We start from the raw sequence: 16,754 nt of genomic DNA, 5'->3' as shown, positions 1-16,754 counted from the left end.
AGATTGTGCCACTGCATTCCAGCCTGAGCGACAGAGGGAAATTCCATCTCAAAAAAAGAGAAAAGGCTGGGTGTGGTGGCGCATGCCTGTAATCCCAGATATTCAAGTGGCTGAGGCACGAGAATCGCTTGAACCCAGGAGGTTGCAGTGAGCTGAGAATGCCCCACTGAACTCCAGCCTAGGTAACAGAGTGAGACTGTCTCCAAAAAAAAAGCATTACCTTTTAATCTTCACATACCCTATGGTCCCCAGTATACAGATGAGGAAACCAAAGAACTCAAGAGTTCTAGAAAACATGCTCAAAATCACATCAGTACGCTTTTCTGGTTCCCCAGGAGGACGCTTACCAAAGCTTAGACTCATGTTGGTGTGACACAGTCAAATTGTAAAAACAGAAAGACACACAAGTGGCCTTGCCTGGCAATAAATATTTTAATTTTTGTTTCATTTTTATGATGACAAATAATTTTCAAGTTTATTTCCTTGTTTAAATACAAAGCTAAACCACAAATAGGTATAATCGACATTGTGTCTCACATTTACACTCCTGTCGGATCCTCTTCCAATTTGCTGACCACTGACCAGGCTGGCGGGGGTGGGAGGGAAGACTTTCTTAGGTAGCACCGTCGTGAGGCCCGAGGTGGGGTTGGGGGGAATCAAAGACTAGGACGGGCTCTCATACCTGTCTCCATTCACATTTACCTGGGACCAAGGTGGGCAGGAGACACCAGGTCATGGCTCCTGAGCCCTGGCCCCCTGGACTGAAGGGACAGAGAGTGAGAATCAGTTCTGTGAAGGACAGGAGGAGACAGCCACCTACTCCTCCTGCCTTCACAGTTAAGGTGAAAACCTTAGCCCTATCTGTGATTCCTGGGGGCCGCCGGGCCCTGCATGCTCCCCTGCACACCTGGGTGCCTTTCTGAGGCTGGCAGCAGTGGCTGGGGTCGGGGTCCTGGGCTCCTAGGCTCACACCTCAGCTCACAGTTGCGTCCTTGCAGAAGGATGCCGGGTGTCTGACAAACACAAGGCCTCGACAGCAGGTCTGGAACCTTCAACCCCAGCAGGATGAGGGGAAATGGGGGTGGATGTTAGGTAAGTAATTTCTGGTCCCACTACAAAACTTTATTTTTGATTAGAGTACCATTCTCAATCTCTTCTACAAAAAGCAAAAAAAAGCAAAAGAAAAAGAAAAAAAAAAGCAGCCACTTCACGCACTTCAAGACCTATATACATGTAAGTTGTTTTCTGTGGTTTTTTTTTTAATTTTTATTTTTTTTAATTTTTATTATTTTTTTTAAAATAAATTCAGTGTTCACATTTCTATAAAGAATTAACCCAGTTTCAGGAGACCCTGCCCCCGCAGGGCAGGTAAGCAACACTCTCCCTGCCCACATCTAGTTCGATTTCGCGCCCTGATGCTTCAAGGTGCCCAGAAAAGCGGCAGCTTGTGGAAGAGGAAATCTATGCCCGGCCCAGGCTCGGGGCCCAGGGCTCAGTAAGCTTTCGAGAAAGCAGAGGGGAAGACTAGTTTACTGCAAAACCTTTTTAAAAAATATTCATACACTTCAGTGAGCGCCTGTCGAGGCGTTAGGAGAACAAGAGCTTGGAAACATCCCGTCCAGGCCACTGGGAGGCAGCGTCTTCCTCACACCCCGTCCCTGCATGTCAGGGGTGCAGGGGGAAGGTCCCGGCTCTTCCACTGGAGAAAGGAGACTCACCTGGCTTCCTAGTTCATGTTTGACTCTTTCCTCTAAAACCTGTGCTGAGTCTTTGACTGCATGCACGGGAAGCACAAACATTCGGCTTGTATGCAAAAGAAGTACAAAAACAACTAGAATATAAAAGTTTTGGTAATATAAGGCCATCTGTTCAAGTCCACCTTGGAAACCTGTAACAGATATTTAAATACTACAGTGAAAAGGCATCTTAATATACTTTTTAAAAACATCTGAAGTAATCCGCTAAGATTAAGTAAGTGTGTTAAAAAAAAAAAATTCAATTCCCTTTGAGGGCACTTTGTCCTTTGCAGAAGGGAAGGTGGGGCGGGGAGGGTGTGGGGTCAGCCGGTTAATGCTTCAGCCACGGGTGAGCTTCAATGGAAGCCTTGCTGCGGTCCCCATAGTCATACAGGAGCTCCTCCCCAGCCGCGATGTCTCGGGAGGCGATGAGGATGAGGTGAGGTACGCCGTCAATGTCGTGCAGTTTGGTTTGGCAGTTCCCACATTTGCTATGATTGATCAGTCTTCCTAGGCGATTTGTCTCTCTAGTTGCATCCACGCTGGAGGGGAGGGAGGGCCAGAGAGGATTAAATTGATAAAGAGGCTTTTTAACCCGGAGAGAGTCACACTTGTGCTCAGCTCTGGCGGGATGCTGATTTAAAGCCACGTGTTTTGGAAAGATTCAATTCATAAAGCTATTTTCTTTTTCCTTTTTAGAGGGGGTCTCGCTGTGTCACCCAGGCTGGAGAGCAGCGGTGCGATCACGGCTCACTGCAGCCTCCTCCACCTCCCAGGCTCAAGTCATCTTCCTACCTCAGCCTCCCCAGTATCTTTGACCACAGGTACATGCCACAACATCAGGCTAATTTTTAGTTGTTTTTGTAGAGACAAGGTCTCCCTACATTGCCCAGGCTGGTCTCCAACTCCTGGGCTCAAGTGATCTTCTGGCCTTGGCCTCCTGAGTTTTTGAGATTACAAGCATGAGCCACCAGGTCTGTTTTTTTTGAGAGGGAGTCTCGTCACTCTGTCGCCCAGGCTGGAGTGCAGTGGCATGATCTTGGCTCACTGCAACCTCCACCTCCCAGCTTCAAGAGATTCTCCTGTCTCATCCTCCCGAGTAGCTGGGACTATAGGTGCACACCAATATGCCCAGCTAATTTTTGTATTTTTAGCAGAAACACGGTTTCACCATGTTGGTCAGGCTGGTCTTGAACTCCTGACCTCAGGTAATCCACCCACCTTGGCCTCCCAAAGTGGTGGGACAACAGGTGTGAGGCACCACACACGGCCAGAATTTTTTTTAAATGTATTTTTTGAGACAGAGTCTCGCTCTGTCACCCAGGCTAGAGTGCAGTGGGGCGATCACGGCTCATTGTAACCTCAACCTCCTAGGCTCAAGTGATCATCGTACCTCAGCCTCCTGAGTTGCTAGGACTACAGGTGTTCACCACCAAAGCTGGCTAATTTTTAAAAATTTCTAAAATTTTTGTAGAGGCAGGATATATCCCTATGTTGCCCAAGTCTCAAACTCCTGGGTTCTATCAATCTTTCCTGCCTCAGCCTCCAAATGTATTGGGATTACAGGCATCAGCCACTGCACCTGGCCCAATTCACAAGGCTATTTTTTTTTTTTCCTGAGACAGAGTCTTGCTCTGTCACCTAAGGTGGAGTGCAGTGGCGTGATCTCAGCTCATCGCAACCTCTGCCTCCCGGGTTAAGGCAATTCTCCTGCCTCAGCCTCCTGAGTCACTGGGATTAGAAGCGTGCGCCACCACGCCAGGCTAATTTTTTTGTATTTTTAGTAGAGACGGAGTTTCGCCATGTGAGTCTCAAACTCCTGACCTCATGATGCATCCACCTCAGCCACCCAAAGGGCTGGGATTACAGGCATGAGCACCCACGCCTGGCCCACAAAGCTATTTTTGAGAGCCTGCACAGGACCTGGGTGGGGGGATGGGGTGGGACCCAAAGGGCTCTTTATGGAGGCACAGGAGGAAATGGTAGAGTTTCCCAAAACAAATACATGGATTAAAAAAATCAACCCCGCCAGGTGTGGTGGCTCGCGCCTGTAATCCCAGCACTTTGGGAGGCTGAGGGAGGTGGATTACCTGAGGTCTGGATTTCGAAACCAGCCTGGCCAGCATGGTGAAATCCTGTCTGTGCTAAAAATACAAAATTAGCTGGGCGTGGTGGTGCTTGCCTGTAATCCCAGTTACTTGGGAGGCTGAGGCAGGAGAATCGCTTGAACTTGGGAAGTGGAGGTTGCAGTGAGCAAAGATCGCGCCACTGCACTCCAGCCTGGATAACAAGAGTGAAACTCCATCTCAAAAAAAAAAAAAAAAAAAAAAAAATCAACTCCGCTGGTCATAGCCAGGAAAAAGCAATTAGTGATTTCCAGAGCCGCTCTGGCCAAATGCCCTGAAGGAGAGCCAGGTGAGCTGCTTAACAGGTTTTCATGTGACTAGTCCACTTCTCCCCTTTGTTGGATGAGATAACATCCAGGACAGCTCCAATTCCAAAGATTAAAAATGGGAAGCTGAGGGCCAGGCACGGTGGCTCATGCCTGTGATCCCAGCACTTTGGGAGGCTGAGGCAGAAGAATCCCTTGAACCCGGGAGGAGGAGGTTGCAGTGAGCCAAGATTGTGCCACTGCACTCCAGCCTGGGCGACAGATTGAGACTCAAAAAAAAAAAAAGAGAAGCAGGGGATAGCTGCATTACAGCTTTGAAAAAAGGCAATAACAGGCCAGGCACAGTGGCTCATGCCTGTAATCCTAGCACTTTGGAAGACCAAGGCAGGTGGATCGTCTGAGGTCGTTCAAGACCAGCTTGGTCAATGTGGCAAAAGTCCATCTCTACTAAAAATGCAAAAAAAAAAAAAATTAGCCGGGCTACTCCAGAGGCTGAGGCAGAAGAATTCCTTGAGACCAACAGGAGGTTGCAGTGAGCTGAGATCACGCCACTGCACTCCAGGCTAGGCAACAGAGCAAGACTCTGTCTCAAAAAAAAAAAAGTCAACAAGAACAAAACCAGAAGACTGGCCACCAAACAGAATCAGGAGTTCCTGGCCCTTTGGCCTTTCCCCACTGCCCAGAGGATAGAAAAGCCACTCAAAGCAACAGTGGACTCACCAATAGGTTTTGCTCAGATACTGAAAATAGTACATGTAACAGCCTGTGGAAGGGTCCTGTGCGTACAGAGCCTCCCGTTTCTTGGCATCGGTGATCTCGATGAGGTCCCCGTGGTATTCCACCACAAAGTCACCTCGGGAGAACTGCTTGGTGGCAATCACACCCCTGCCTTTGCCATCGATGAGGTCAATCTGTCAGGAAGTGATAAGAGTGTGTGTTGGTTCATAATAGCAATGGATGCCACTGTCCACAGCAGGTCTCCGGGGAGCTGGGGGCTTACCCCAATCTTTAACAGCTGTACTGAGCTATGCTATAAAATTCACTTGCTTTACATGTACAGGTTGATGGGTTTTATGAAGTGTATACACCTGTGCAACCGTCACTACAGGCCAGCTCTAGAACATTTCCCTCACTCCACAAACGTGATTCCTTGGTGCTCATCTGCAAAGCAGTTATATCAGAGCTCGTGAGAGATCTGCTAGGTGGAGACTGCCCCATTTTGTAGATGAGGAAACTGAGGCTTAAAGAAGCACAGCCACGTGTCTGAGGCCACACAGCTAGGCAGTGACACAGCTCAAATCCACACACTTGGTTTCTCTGTCTAGGGGCTGTGCGCTATGCCTTCTTAGGCGAACAGCAGGCCCAGTGGTCTGGGTCTCTGCCTCGTTCCACAATTTCTCTCCTGTGTCTCCTCACTCTATTCTACATGGAGTTGGATAGGGTTGCTCTTAGGGGCCCAGGACTTAAGCTGGAATCTCCCCTAGGTGGTGGGTGGAAGTGGAAGCTTTCTGAGCCCTGAGCCCTAGTCTAGGCCCATCTGAGCCTCCCTGTAGAGAGTTCTCCTCTTGCCCAAACTCAGTATGTTTGAAATACAGTAAGAGAAAAGCACATTTCTTGGGCATTGTCATTATCTAGGAAAACAGAGTTTAAAAAATGTATTAGTTTCTCCTTTTAAAAGTTTTCCTGGGCATCAGCTACATATTGTATAATCCCATTTATATGAAGTATACAGAAGATCAATTCCACTGAGACAGAAAGCAGCTGAGTGGCTGTCAGGGGCTGGGCAGGGGACAGGCGGGGATGGTGGGCAGTGCTAAGTAATGGGTAAGGGTTTCCGTTTGGGAGGATGAAAAAATTCTGAAATTAGACAGGGATGATGGTTGCATTGCATTGTGAATGTACAAAAAGTCACTGAATTTTTTAGCCACAATTTCTAAGAAAAGTTTCCCCTGGATAACATTTATATACAAAGTCCATTTATGTTTCCTTCATAAGACATTTCCTTAACAAGTTTTAGTATTTGGCCCTTTGACAACCTAAGAGAGTCTGCCTGGTCACCATGGCCATTAGAGGGTTAAAGCCACACGGTGGCCACTCTCAGCCACGGGACCAGGGAAGGTGAGCTCTTCCAGCTTCAGCTACGATGCAGCAAGCAAGCAGCCCCTTACCTTCATCCCTTCTTCCTTCCCACTCTCAATCAATTCATCTATTCTTTTCCTTTCTTCAGACTGGGTGGAGAGAAAGAAAAGCAGCATCAGTATCCTCTCCCAGGCCCGTCGTGGGTAGCTTCATGGTCTTGAGCCCTGACTACCCCAGGCCATGCCCACAGGGCCACAGTCGGCCTCATTTGGCATCACTGGGGATGACGGGTCCCCACTGATGGCAAAGCTCCCAAGTATCCCTCCTTTTCTCATCACCCATCTGTTGTGGAAGATCTGTCACCGAGGTTCAACTGGATCAGAAGGGAAACAGTAAGGACCCAAGAACAGAATGGGGCTTGTAGATATGTTCTGTTGCCCATGCAGCATGTTAAAAAATGTCCAACTTGCCCACACCTGAAAATCAGGCCTCTGACTTCATAGAAAATCAGGTACAGTGAGCCAGGTGTGGTGGCTCACGCCTGTAATCTCAACACTTTGGGAGGCCAAGGCAGGTGGATCGTAAGGTCAGGAGTTCGAGACCAGCCTGGCAAATATGGTAAAACCCTGTCTCTATTAAAGATATAAAAATTAGCCAGGTGTGGTGGCAGGAGCCTGTAGTCCCAGTTACTAGGGAGGCTGAGGCAAGAGAATCACTTGAACCTGGGAGGCAGAGGTTGCAGTGAGCTGAGATTGTGCCACTGCACTCCAGGCCAGGTGACAGAGCAAGACTCCATCTCAAAAAAAAAAAAAGAAAAAAGAAAATCGGGTACAGCAGATCAGAGGCTGTGCCCTTTGGATGGGACACACGTGGTCCACATCCCTCTGGTCTGATGGCGCGTACTGCTATCAAAATGTTTAGGATCTCTGAGGTTCACCTGTATGGAGGCCACCACCATGGATGGGAAGAGGGCCTCCAATCCCGAGGGTCAACACAGCCCTGAACAGAGAACAGGAAGGGGGCACCCCGGGATCCACCTCTCCTCTAAGGCCACCCCTCCTGCACCTACCTCCATCCCTATCCCTGGGTTCTACTGCTCTGCCATCGCACAGATACTATGGAGCAAAAGCGAACCAAATGAAGACAGACCAGAAGCTCCAAACCAGTGTGGCTCCCCCCAAACCAGCATGTCCTGCTGGCACAGACTTTCACCAAACCAGATGGCACATGTCAGGAGCCTGACACCAACTGCTGAGCTCAACCCATTCCCCCTACACAGAGGCCCAAACCAGCTTGCAGCTTTTCCAGGCACTCAGTCCACACCTGCAACATGCCAGGCCCTGCAGTCTGTGCTGGGAACAATTGTGAATGAGTAACCTCAAGGACAGTCCCAAATCCTGCCACCTCCTCTCCATCTCCATTCCCACTGTGGCCCTGCGGCCCAGCCATGGCCCCGCCCCCTCGCTAGTCACCAGGCTTCCACTCTGACCCCAGAGAACACTCAGTTCTCCACAGGGCAGCCAGAGGGGTCTTTTAAAATGTAAATGAGGCCAGGTGCATGGCTCTCTCCTATAATCCTAACATATCAGGAGGACCAGGAGGAAGGATCGCTTAAGGACAGGAGTTAGAGACCAGCCTAAGCAACAGATCCAGACCCTGTCCCTACAAAAAATAAATAAGCTGGGTGTGGAGGGACACACCTTTGGTCCCAGCTACTCTAGAGGCTGAAGAAGGAGGATTGCTGGAGCCCAGGAGGCTGAGGCTGCAGTGAGCCATGATTGCGCCACTGCACTCCAGCCTGGGCAACAGAGTGAGACCCTGTCTTAAAAAAACAGAAAACGTGACCAGGATGGTGGCTCACGTCTGCTATCCCAGCACTTTGGGAGGCTTAGGTGGGCGGATCACTTGAGGTTAGGAGTTTGAGACCAGCCTGGCCAACGTGGCGAAACCCCGTCTCTACCAAAAACACAAAAATTAGTTGGGCATGGTGGTGCGTGCCTGTAATCCCAGCTACTCCGGAGGCTGAGGCAGGAGAATCGTTTGAACCCAGGAGGTAGAGTTTGCAGTAGGCCAAGATCGCACTACTGCACTCCAGCCTGGGAGACAGAGCAAGACTCCGTCTCAAAAAGAAAGAAACAAACAAAAACCAAAAAACCTTCCCATAAACTTACTTAATAGTAACATACCTAACAAAACCTCACATATCAATATTAACCTTTCACATAAATGGACTAAATTTTCCACTTAAAACATATGGAAGATAATGGTCAGGAAGGTTAAAAAAAAAAAAAAAAAGATACACGTCTGTAATCCCAGCACTTTGAGAGGCCGAGCAGGCGGATCACGAAGTCAGGAGATCGAGACCATCCTGACTAACACGGTGAAACCCCGTTTCTACTAAAAATACAAAAAATTGGCCAGGCGTGGTGGCGGAAGCCTGGAGTCCCAGCTCTCCTCCTGTGGCCACGTCATTCTCCTGCCTCAGCCTCCCGAGTAGCTGGGACCACAGGCGCCCACCATCATGCCCAGCTAATTTTTTGTATTTTTAGTAGAAATGGGGTTTCACCATGTTAGCCAGGATGGTCTCCATCTCCTGACCTCATGATCCGCCCGCCTCAGCCTCCCAAAGTGCTGGGATTACAGGTGTGAGCCCCCATGCCTGGCCTTTTTAATTACCTTTTAAGATGGGGTCTCACAGCTGGGCTCAGTGGCTCACGCCTATAATCCCAGCACTTTGGGAGGCTGAGGTGGGTGGATCACAAGGTCAGGCTTTTGAGACCAGCCTGGCCAACATAGTGAAACACCATCTCTACTGAAAATACAAAAAATTAGCTGGGCATGGTGGTGCGCGCCTGTAATCCCAGGTACTTGGGAGACTGAGGCAGGAGAATCATTTGAACCTGGGAGGTGGAGGTTGCAGTGAGCCGAGATCGCGCCATTGCACTCCAGGCCAGGTGACAATGTGAAACTCTGTCTCAAAAACAAACCAACCAACCAACCAAAAAAGATGGGGTCTCACGATGTTGCCCATGTTGGTGCTGAACTCCTGCTTTCAAGTAATCCTCCCACCTCAGCCTCCCAAGTAGCTGGTGTCTTTTTTGTTGTTAATTACTCCCCATTTGAAAATAAGCCCCATGAGTCCCAGGGGCTGGTCTAGTTTACTGTGGAATCTCCTGGTCTAGAACAGTGCACACAGCAGGCCCTCAAAGCAACACCACCGCCATCACACACCCCACCGCCTTGCTGCGTGACCCATTCATTACAACCGTGCAGCGAGGGCTGAGCAGTACCGGGGCCCATGGAAACGGGAGTGATCAGAGAAAGACCGCAGTAGTGGAATGGGGGTTTTTCTGCTGGGACCGAACACGGCAGGTAGGAGATGCGCAGAGGGAAGCTGGGACCAGGCCAGATGCCGCAGCACAAAGCCAGGGAGGCTGAGTCTCCCAAAGGCCTGGAGTTTGGGGCCTGCAAACAACCAGCCCTGGGCTTCCTAAAGGGAATTCTGGCAGGAGCCCACAGATGGGCCTAGAGGCAGATGGAGTGGGAACAATACAAGGTCGGAACTAGGGCTGGTGAGGAGCACCTGTGACAAGGAAGGAGGAGACCTTTCCGAGCGGAATCAGCAGGCTGCTTGCACATCTGGCCCTGGGGTCAAGCTGGGCATGAGGAAGCCCAGGCACTGCCAAGAGGCATGGTCCCTGCCCTGCTGCTGGCTGCCACCCCACCCGCAGCCAGGCTGGCCAGCCAAGGGGCCCCAGCAGTGAAGCACTCGGCGGGTAGGGCATCTCTCCAAGGCCCACCTTGTGTCCAAACCCAGCAGCCCTGATCCCACCCGGTTGCCCAGGACCCACGCCCTGGCGCTAGGCCCGCCCTGGCTGCTGTCTTCAGCCTCAGTGGAAGTATACAAGAGGCTCTGAACTGCAGTTTCGCCCCAGACCATCTGGCCAACAACAGGCTCTATTATGCCCCACCCTCCTGGACTCACAGCCTGGGCCCAACATGGCAGTCAGGTCAGGACTGACCCCACCCTTCAGATGAGCCCCAGCTATCCCGTTCTTGAGCTTTATCTGTGCAGTCAGAAAATACTCCACCCTAACCAGCTCCAGCCACGTCATCCCGGCCAGCTACGGCCTCCCTGCCCTGGCCAGCAACAGCTTGCATGGCTGCACTCAGCAGAGCCAACACAAACAGTCGGGGGCACAGCACGGCTCCTGGTCCAGGAACAGGGCAAGCTTTCTTGTGTTTGCAGACCGTGCTTTAGGGAAGCAAGTGCGTCCTTTCCTTCTGCTCATCTGCTGCAAGATTTAGCAGACCTGTATCCTGTCCCATTGCAGCCTTCACTCTGCCCAGCACAAACTCTTGCTTCTTATTAAAAAGGCCAACTCAGCTCCCCCCACCCTAAAGTCCACAGCAGCCCTTGATGGGCGCTCAGTAGAGGCCCTCTGTGTGGGAAACGCCACAGCTCCAACCCTGGCTGGGAGGTGTCTGGGATTCTGTGGCCTGGCACCACCTCACCCTTTGCAGTGTTGTCCTTTTTTTTTTTTTAAAAGACGGAACCTCGCTCAGCCACCCAGGTTGGAGTGCAGTGGCGTGATCTCGGCTCACTGCAACCACCGTCTTCAGGGTTCAAGTGATTCTCCTGTCTCAGCCTCCCAAGTAGCTGCGATTACAGGCACCTGCCATCACGCCAGGCTAACTTTTGTATTTTAGTAGAGACAGGGTTTCACCATGTTGGCCAGGCTGGTCTGGAACTCCTGACTTCAGGTGATCCGCCCACCTGGGCCTCCCAAAGTGCTAGGATTACAGGCATGAGCCACCACGCCTGGCCCAGTGCTGTCTTTAAGAGAGACTTAGCAGGCCAGGCGTCGTGGCTCACGTCTGTGATCCCAGCACTTTGGGAGGCTCAGGTGGGCAGATCACCCTACGTCGGGAGTTCGAGACCAGCCTGACCAACATGGACAAATCCGGTCTCTACTAAAAGAAAAAAAATACAAAATTAGCCAGGTGTGGCGGCAAACACCTATAGTCCCAGCTACTCAGGAGGCTGAGACAGGAGAATCGCTTGAACCCAACAGGTGGAAGTTGTGGTGAGTCGAGATCATGCCACTGCACTCCAGCCTGGGCAACAAGAGCAAAACACCATCTCAAAAAAAAAAAAGTGACCTAGCACAGTCTCCCACTGCTGCAAATGTTTTAAACAGCTCATTCTCGGCTGAAAGACATTGCCTTTTTCAGGCAATAAAACCAAAGCTGCTCTCTGTGGGGAAGAAAATTGACTTTCTTTTTTTTTTTAATGAAGCTTCAGCAATTAAAAGAAAAAGAGAAAGAATACTAGACCACTGTGTATCTGAACATTTAACATCAAGAACACTGAAGGAGTCTGCATGAGGGTTGAAATGCTGAAACTGCCAAAGCCGGGGTCCCCACCTCTGTGTCGGATGCAATCTTGAGTGCCTCTCCCAACCTGGTGGTCACTGTGGGGGTGAGGGAGAGCGGAGGGGCAGCCCCAGGTGTCCCTGAGGGGGAAGAGCAGAGGGACCTGCCACGCCCTGGGTTTCCTTCACAGAAAAGCAGTAACCACACCTCACTGCAGCAAACATCGACTGCCTGCTGCACAGCTCAGCCCTCTGCAAACATGGCGGCAGAGGCCCGCACAGGCCGGCCGGTGCTGCTCACTGGTCTGCAGGCTCCTAGCATGGCAGTAGCATGGGAAAGACCAGACAGGAGTGACAACGCTGAGGAAGCAGTGGTGGCGATAGTAACAGTTAGCTGGCACTTACTGAGTGTCAAGCATGGTTCTAAAGGTTCCTCTTGCACCCGCACATTTACTGAATGCTCACCACAGTCCTAGCAGGTACTACCTTACTGTACCATTTTACAGACTGGAGAGCCAAGGCATGGACAGGGTAAGTGACTGGCCCGAGGCTACGCAACCAGCAAGTGGCTCCAAGCCACTGCTCTTTACCATCCTGGGCCACAACATGGAAACTTCCAGCAAACAGATAAGAAAAGCCTCTGAAAGAACAGGCAGGCTTTCCCACAGTCCCAGGCTCCCAATGGCTCTGCCAACAAGTCCTGGAAAATCCACCTTCACAGTTGCGCCAGGCTTTCCCTGCCACATGCCACAAGTCACAAGGTTCCTTCACACAAGTATCTTAACCAAGCCCTGCAGTGATCCTATCAGAAAGGCAGGACAAGCTTTGTGAGGATCCCCGATAGATCCAGGAGAAAACCAAGTCCAGAGGGGCCAAGAGACTTGCCTCAAGCTGACGAAAACAAAGCTCAGGACACACATACACACGCCAAGCACTGCCTGGTGGGCCACCCTGCCCCTCCACGAACTGGAATTTAAAGCACGCGACTACCTGCAGCTCGGCTTTGCTCTTCCTGGAGCTCCTTCGGACAGGGTAGAAATCCGTAAGTTTGCGGTTCTGTTGCGTTTTTCCTTGAGCTCTGGGTAAGGGGAAGAGGAGAAAATAAATATCAGGACTGAAAACCTAGAGGCACACAGCTCCTTAGGAGAAGGCACACACCAAGGAGGCACACAGCTCCTTGGAGATGATGTCACTTAAACACCTTTGTCCACTGGAGCCTGTGGGTCACTCAGTTCACCTGCCCATGAGGGCCTCAGAGGAGTTTCAAAGACAGGCTGCTGGCTGGGCGCAGTGGCTCACGCCTGTAAGCCCAACACTCTGGGAGGCTGAGGCGGGAGGATCACTTGAGCCCAGGAGTTCGAGACCAACCCAGGCAACATAGCAAAACCCCGTCTCTGAAAAAAGGAAAGAAATTAGCCGGGCATAGTGGTGCACACCTATGGTCCCAATTGCTCGGGAGGCTGAAGTAGGAGGATCACTTAGTCCCAAGAGATTGAGGCTGCAGTGAGTTACTGCACTCCAGCCTAGGTGATAGAATGAGACCCCATCTCAAAAAACACAAGTCAGGTGTGGTGGCTCACACCTGTAATCCCAGCACTTTGGGAGGCTGAGGCAGGCAAATCACGAGGTCAGGAGTTTGAGACCAGCCTGACCAACATGGTGAAACCCCGTCTCCAATAAAAATACAAAAATAAGCAGGGCGTGGTGGCACGCACCTGTAATCCCAGCTACTCAGGAGGCTGAGGCAGGAGAATTGCTTGAACACAGGAGGTGGAGTTTGCAGTGAGCCGAGATTACACTACTGCACTCCAACCTGGGCGACAGAGACTCTGTCTCAAAAAAAAAAAACAAAAAAACAACAACAAAAAAACACCAACCACCAAAAAAACAAACAAAAAAATAAATTTAAAAAAGAAGGGCTGCTTATGCTGGGGTGGGTGAGGAGGGGAGGAGGGAGAGGCTCTTGAACTCTGGACCCATGCCAGATCCAGAAACTGACAAACAGTGGCATCCCTGCTGATGACTCGGGGCATCTGAGTCTTTGACGTAAGAGAGGCTGAGAGGTGGCCACTGTACCCCCACGGGCACCTGAGCAGGCTTCCCTGGGGTCAGAGGAACCAAACTGCTCCACGTTAGGAAGAGGACTGAAGGGGACACTTACTTTTTTCGGGGGGCCTGTTTGCCCTTAATGGGCTTTTTCAGGGCTTGCTTGGTGATGGCTGCATTGGTGGAATCACAAGATGAGGGTGGAGTTTTTGGAGGTTCTGCTGCTTCAGATTTTTGGTTTGGAAAAGGTGCCAGGGGACCTCTCCTGGCGTCTTTGATCTTCTGTTCCTCGGACTTCATGGCGCTCCGTACTGCATTCCCAGCATTTCTTTTCTCTGCAGGCGGAGGTGGAGGAAAGACAGGGGTTTACTCTGTACTCTGTCTCTCAATTTCTAGACCACCAGCTGCATTCTAAGACAGGCTTTGAGAAGAGAGGATCCTGGGTTTGTCAGGCAGGAGTGCCCTTGGCCTGCTAAGCCCCATGTCCGCTATGGGCTATGATGGGAGGAGTGCCTAGCTCCAGCTCGATTTTTTGACCAAGACACTGGACAGAGGTTTTAGACTTCTGTGTCTTGACGTGGGAGATAGAGAGCCTGTGAGGCAGAGGCACCACAGACAGAGATGCTGGCAAGGGCGCTCGATCAATAACTTTCAGGAATCAGGCTGCAGACTCAGATCAAAAGCTCCATTCCTGAAGGCTGGGACAGCATTAAGGGACAGGAGTAAGGTGACAAAGCAGAAACTCTTCCCCAAGAGCTGCCTGGCACCCTTCATTTCAGACTCTAAAGAAAAAGAAGGCCCCCTTCTAGTGGGGTTGAAGCCCCAGGTTCACAGCAGTTCTCAGCATAGTGCCCCAGCAGACTGGCCTGGGTATCGGGAGACACACGGCAATGATCTGTCACTTAAAACACTTATGGAATGCCAGTGTTGGAAAACTGCTTACATTTTTAAAACATGTTTTCCTTTTAAAAAACTAAGTAAATAGGCTCGACACGGTGGCTCATGCCTGTAATCCCAGCACTTTGGGAGGCCAAGGTGGGTGGATCACCTGAGGTCGGGAGTTCGAGACCAGCCTGGCCAACATGGTAAAACCCCATCTCCACTAAAAATATAAAAATTAGCCAGGCGTACTGGCAGGGACTTGTAATCCCAGCTACTCAGGAGGCTGAGGCAGGAGAACTGCTTGAACCTGGGAGGCGGATGTTGCAGTGAGCCAAGCGTATTGCACTCCAGCCTGGGCGACAGAGTGAGAGTCTGTCTCAAAAAAAAAAGAAAAAAAAGAAAAAAAAATTAAGTAAATAGTGCACCGCTCACAGATGTAAAATGGTACAGCCGCTTTAGAAACAGTCTGGCATCTTCCCAAAAAGTTAAACATAGAGTTACCATATGACCCAGCAATTTCACTCCTAGGCATCTATTCCAGAGAATTAAAAACATATGCCCCCAAAAAAAATCTATGCAGGAATATAACAGCTTATTTGGAATAGCCAAAAAGTGAAAACAACCCAAATGTCCATCAACAGATGAATAAACAAAATGTGGCCTATCCATACAAAGGAATATCATCCAGCCATAAAAAGGAATGAAGGGCTGGGCAGGGTGGCTCCCCGGAGGTCAGGAGTTCGAGACCAGCCTGGCCAACATGGTAAGACCCCCATCTCTACTAAAAATATAAAAATATGAGCCAGGCGTGGTGGTGCGCACCTATAATCCCAGCTACTTGGGAGGCTGAGGCAGGAGAATCACTTGAATCTGGGAGGCGGAGGTTGCAGTGAGCCAAGACTGTACCACTACCCTCTAGCCTGGGCGACAGAGAGAGACTCCTTCTCAAAAATAAAAAAAAGGATTGAAGCACTGATACTTATTACACCATGGATAGACCTTGAAAATATGATGCTCAGTGAAAGAAGCCAGACACAAAAGCCACATATTTTGTGATTCCATCCATATGAAATGTCCAGAACAGGCAAATCCAGAGAGACAGAAAGTACTTTAATGGTTGCCTTGGACTAGAAGGATAGGGGAATCGAAGGTGACGCCTAATGGGTACCTTTCTGGGGTGATGGAAACGTTCTGGAAGTAGACCGTGGTAAAGGTCCCACAACTCTGTGAATATACTAAAAACCACCGACTCATATGCTTTAAAACGAACATTATGATATATTAACTATATCTAGATTAACAAAACAGAAAAATAAATAAATACACTAGGCCGGGTGCAGTGACTCCCGCCTGTAATCCCAGCACTTTGGGAGGCCAACACGGGTAGGCCACCTGAGGTCAGGAGTTCAAGACCAGCCTGGCTGACATGGTGAAACCCCATCTCTACTAAAAATAGAAAAAATTAGCCGAGCGTGGTGGCGGATGCCTGTAATCTCAGCTACTTGGGAGGCTGAGGCAGGATAATTGCTGGAACCCGGGACATGGAGGTTTGCAGTGAGCCAAGATCGCACCACTGCACTCCAGACTGTGCAACAGAGCGAGACTCTGTCTCAAACAAACAAACAAACAAACCCATTAAAACCATCCAGATCTTTCTTCCTCCTCTACATGCCTTCCTGGGTGAAATCAGAGAGAATTAAAGCCAGGACATCAGGCCCAGGAGTGTGTGGTGCCGGTGAACATCATCTGTCACTCAGTCTGTATCACAGCAGAATCATGGACAAGAAGAGCCTGGACCTTGGGGTCTCCAGAGTCCAGCTTACCTAAATTCTTTATATTTTTAAATTAGAGATGGGGTTTCTCTCTGTTGCCCAGGCTGGAGTGCAGTGGCATGATCATAGCTCACTGCAGCTTTAAACTCCTGGGCTCTAGGAATTCTTGTGCCTTAGCCTCCCAAGCAGCTGGGACTACAGATGCATGCCACCATGCCAGTCAAATTTTTTTTATTTTCATTTTTGTAGAGACAAGGCCTCACTATGTTGCCCAGGCTGGTCTCAAACTCCTGGGCTCAAGTGATCCTCCTGCCTTGGCCTACCAAAGTGCTGGAATTACAAGCCTGAGCCACCATGCCCAGACTCTGACCCAAGATTCTAATCATGGCCATTTAGTAAAACTATGAGCCAAATACACTAGCTTGTATACCAGGCCACCATTTGGTACAAGGTATAGACTGCCATATATATA

The 16,754-nt window shown here is 50.1% G+C and overlaps 1 protein-coding gene across 1 annotated transcript in view; it reads right to left on the bottom strand.

The window, feature by feature from the left end:
* Positions 1–413: 413 nt before the first annotated feature.
* SETD8 (SET domain containing (lysine methyltransferase) 8) overlaps positions 414–16,754 on the bottom strand; it is a 25,385-nt gene continuing 9,044 nt past the window's right edge. The window contains exons 4-8 of the mRNA XM_011964559.1: positions 13,744–13,963; positions 12,573–12,660; positions 6,297–6,356; positions 4,849–5,039; positions 414–2,278 (exon numbers count right to left, since the gene is read on the bottom strand). Coding sequence (XP_011819949.1) covers positions 2,068–2,278; positions 4,849–5,039; positions 6,297–6,356; positions 12,573–12,660; positions 13,744–13,963 — 770 coding nt within the window. The 3' untranslated portion in view covers positions 414–2,067. The remainder of the gene's footprint in view (positions 2,279–4,848; positions 5,040–6,296; positions 6,357–12,572; positions 12,661–13,743; positions 13,964–16,754) is intronic.

This window comes from Mandrillus leucophaeus, unplaced genomic scaffold, assembly GCF_000951045.1.
Source record: "Mandrillus leucophaeus isolate KB7577 unplaced genomic scaffold, Mleu.le_1.0 Scaffold7, whole genome shotgun sequence".
Taxonomy (NCBI): Eukaryota; Metazoa; Chordata; class Mammalia; order Primates; family Cercopithecidae; genus Mandrillus; species Mandrillus leucophaeus.
This window is presented reverse-complemented; position numbering and strand designations above follow the sequence as displayed.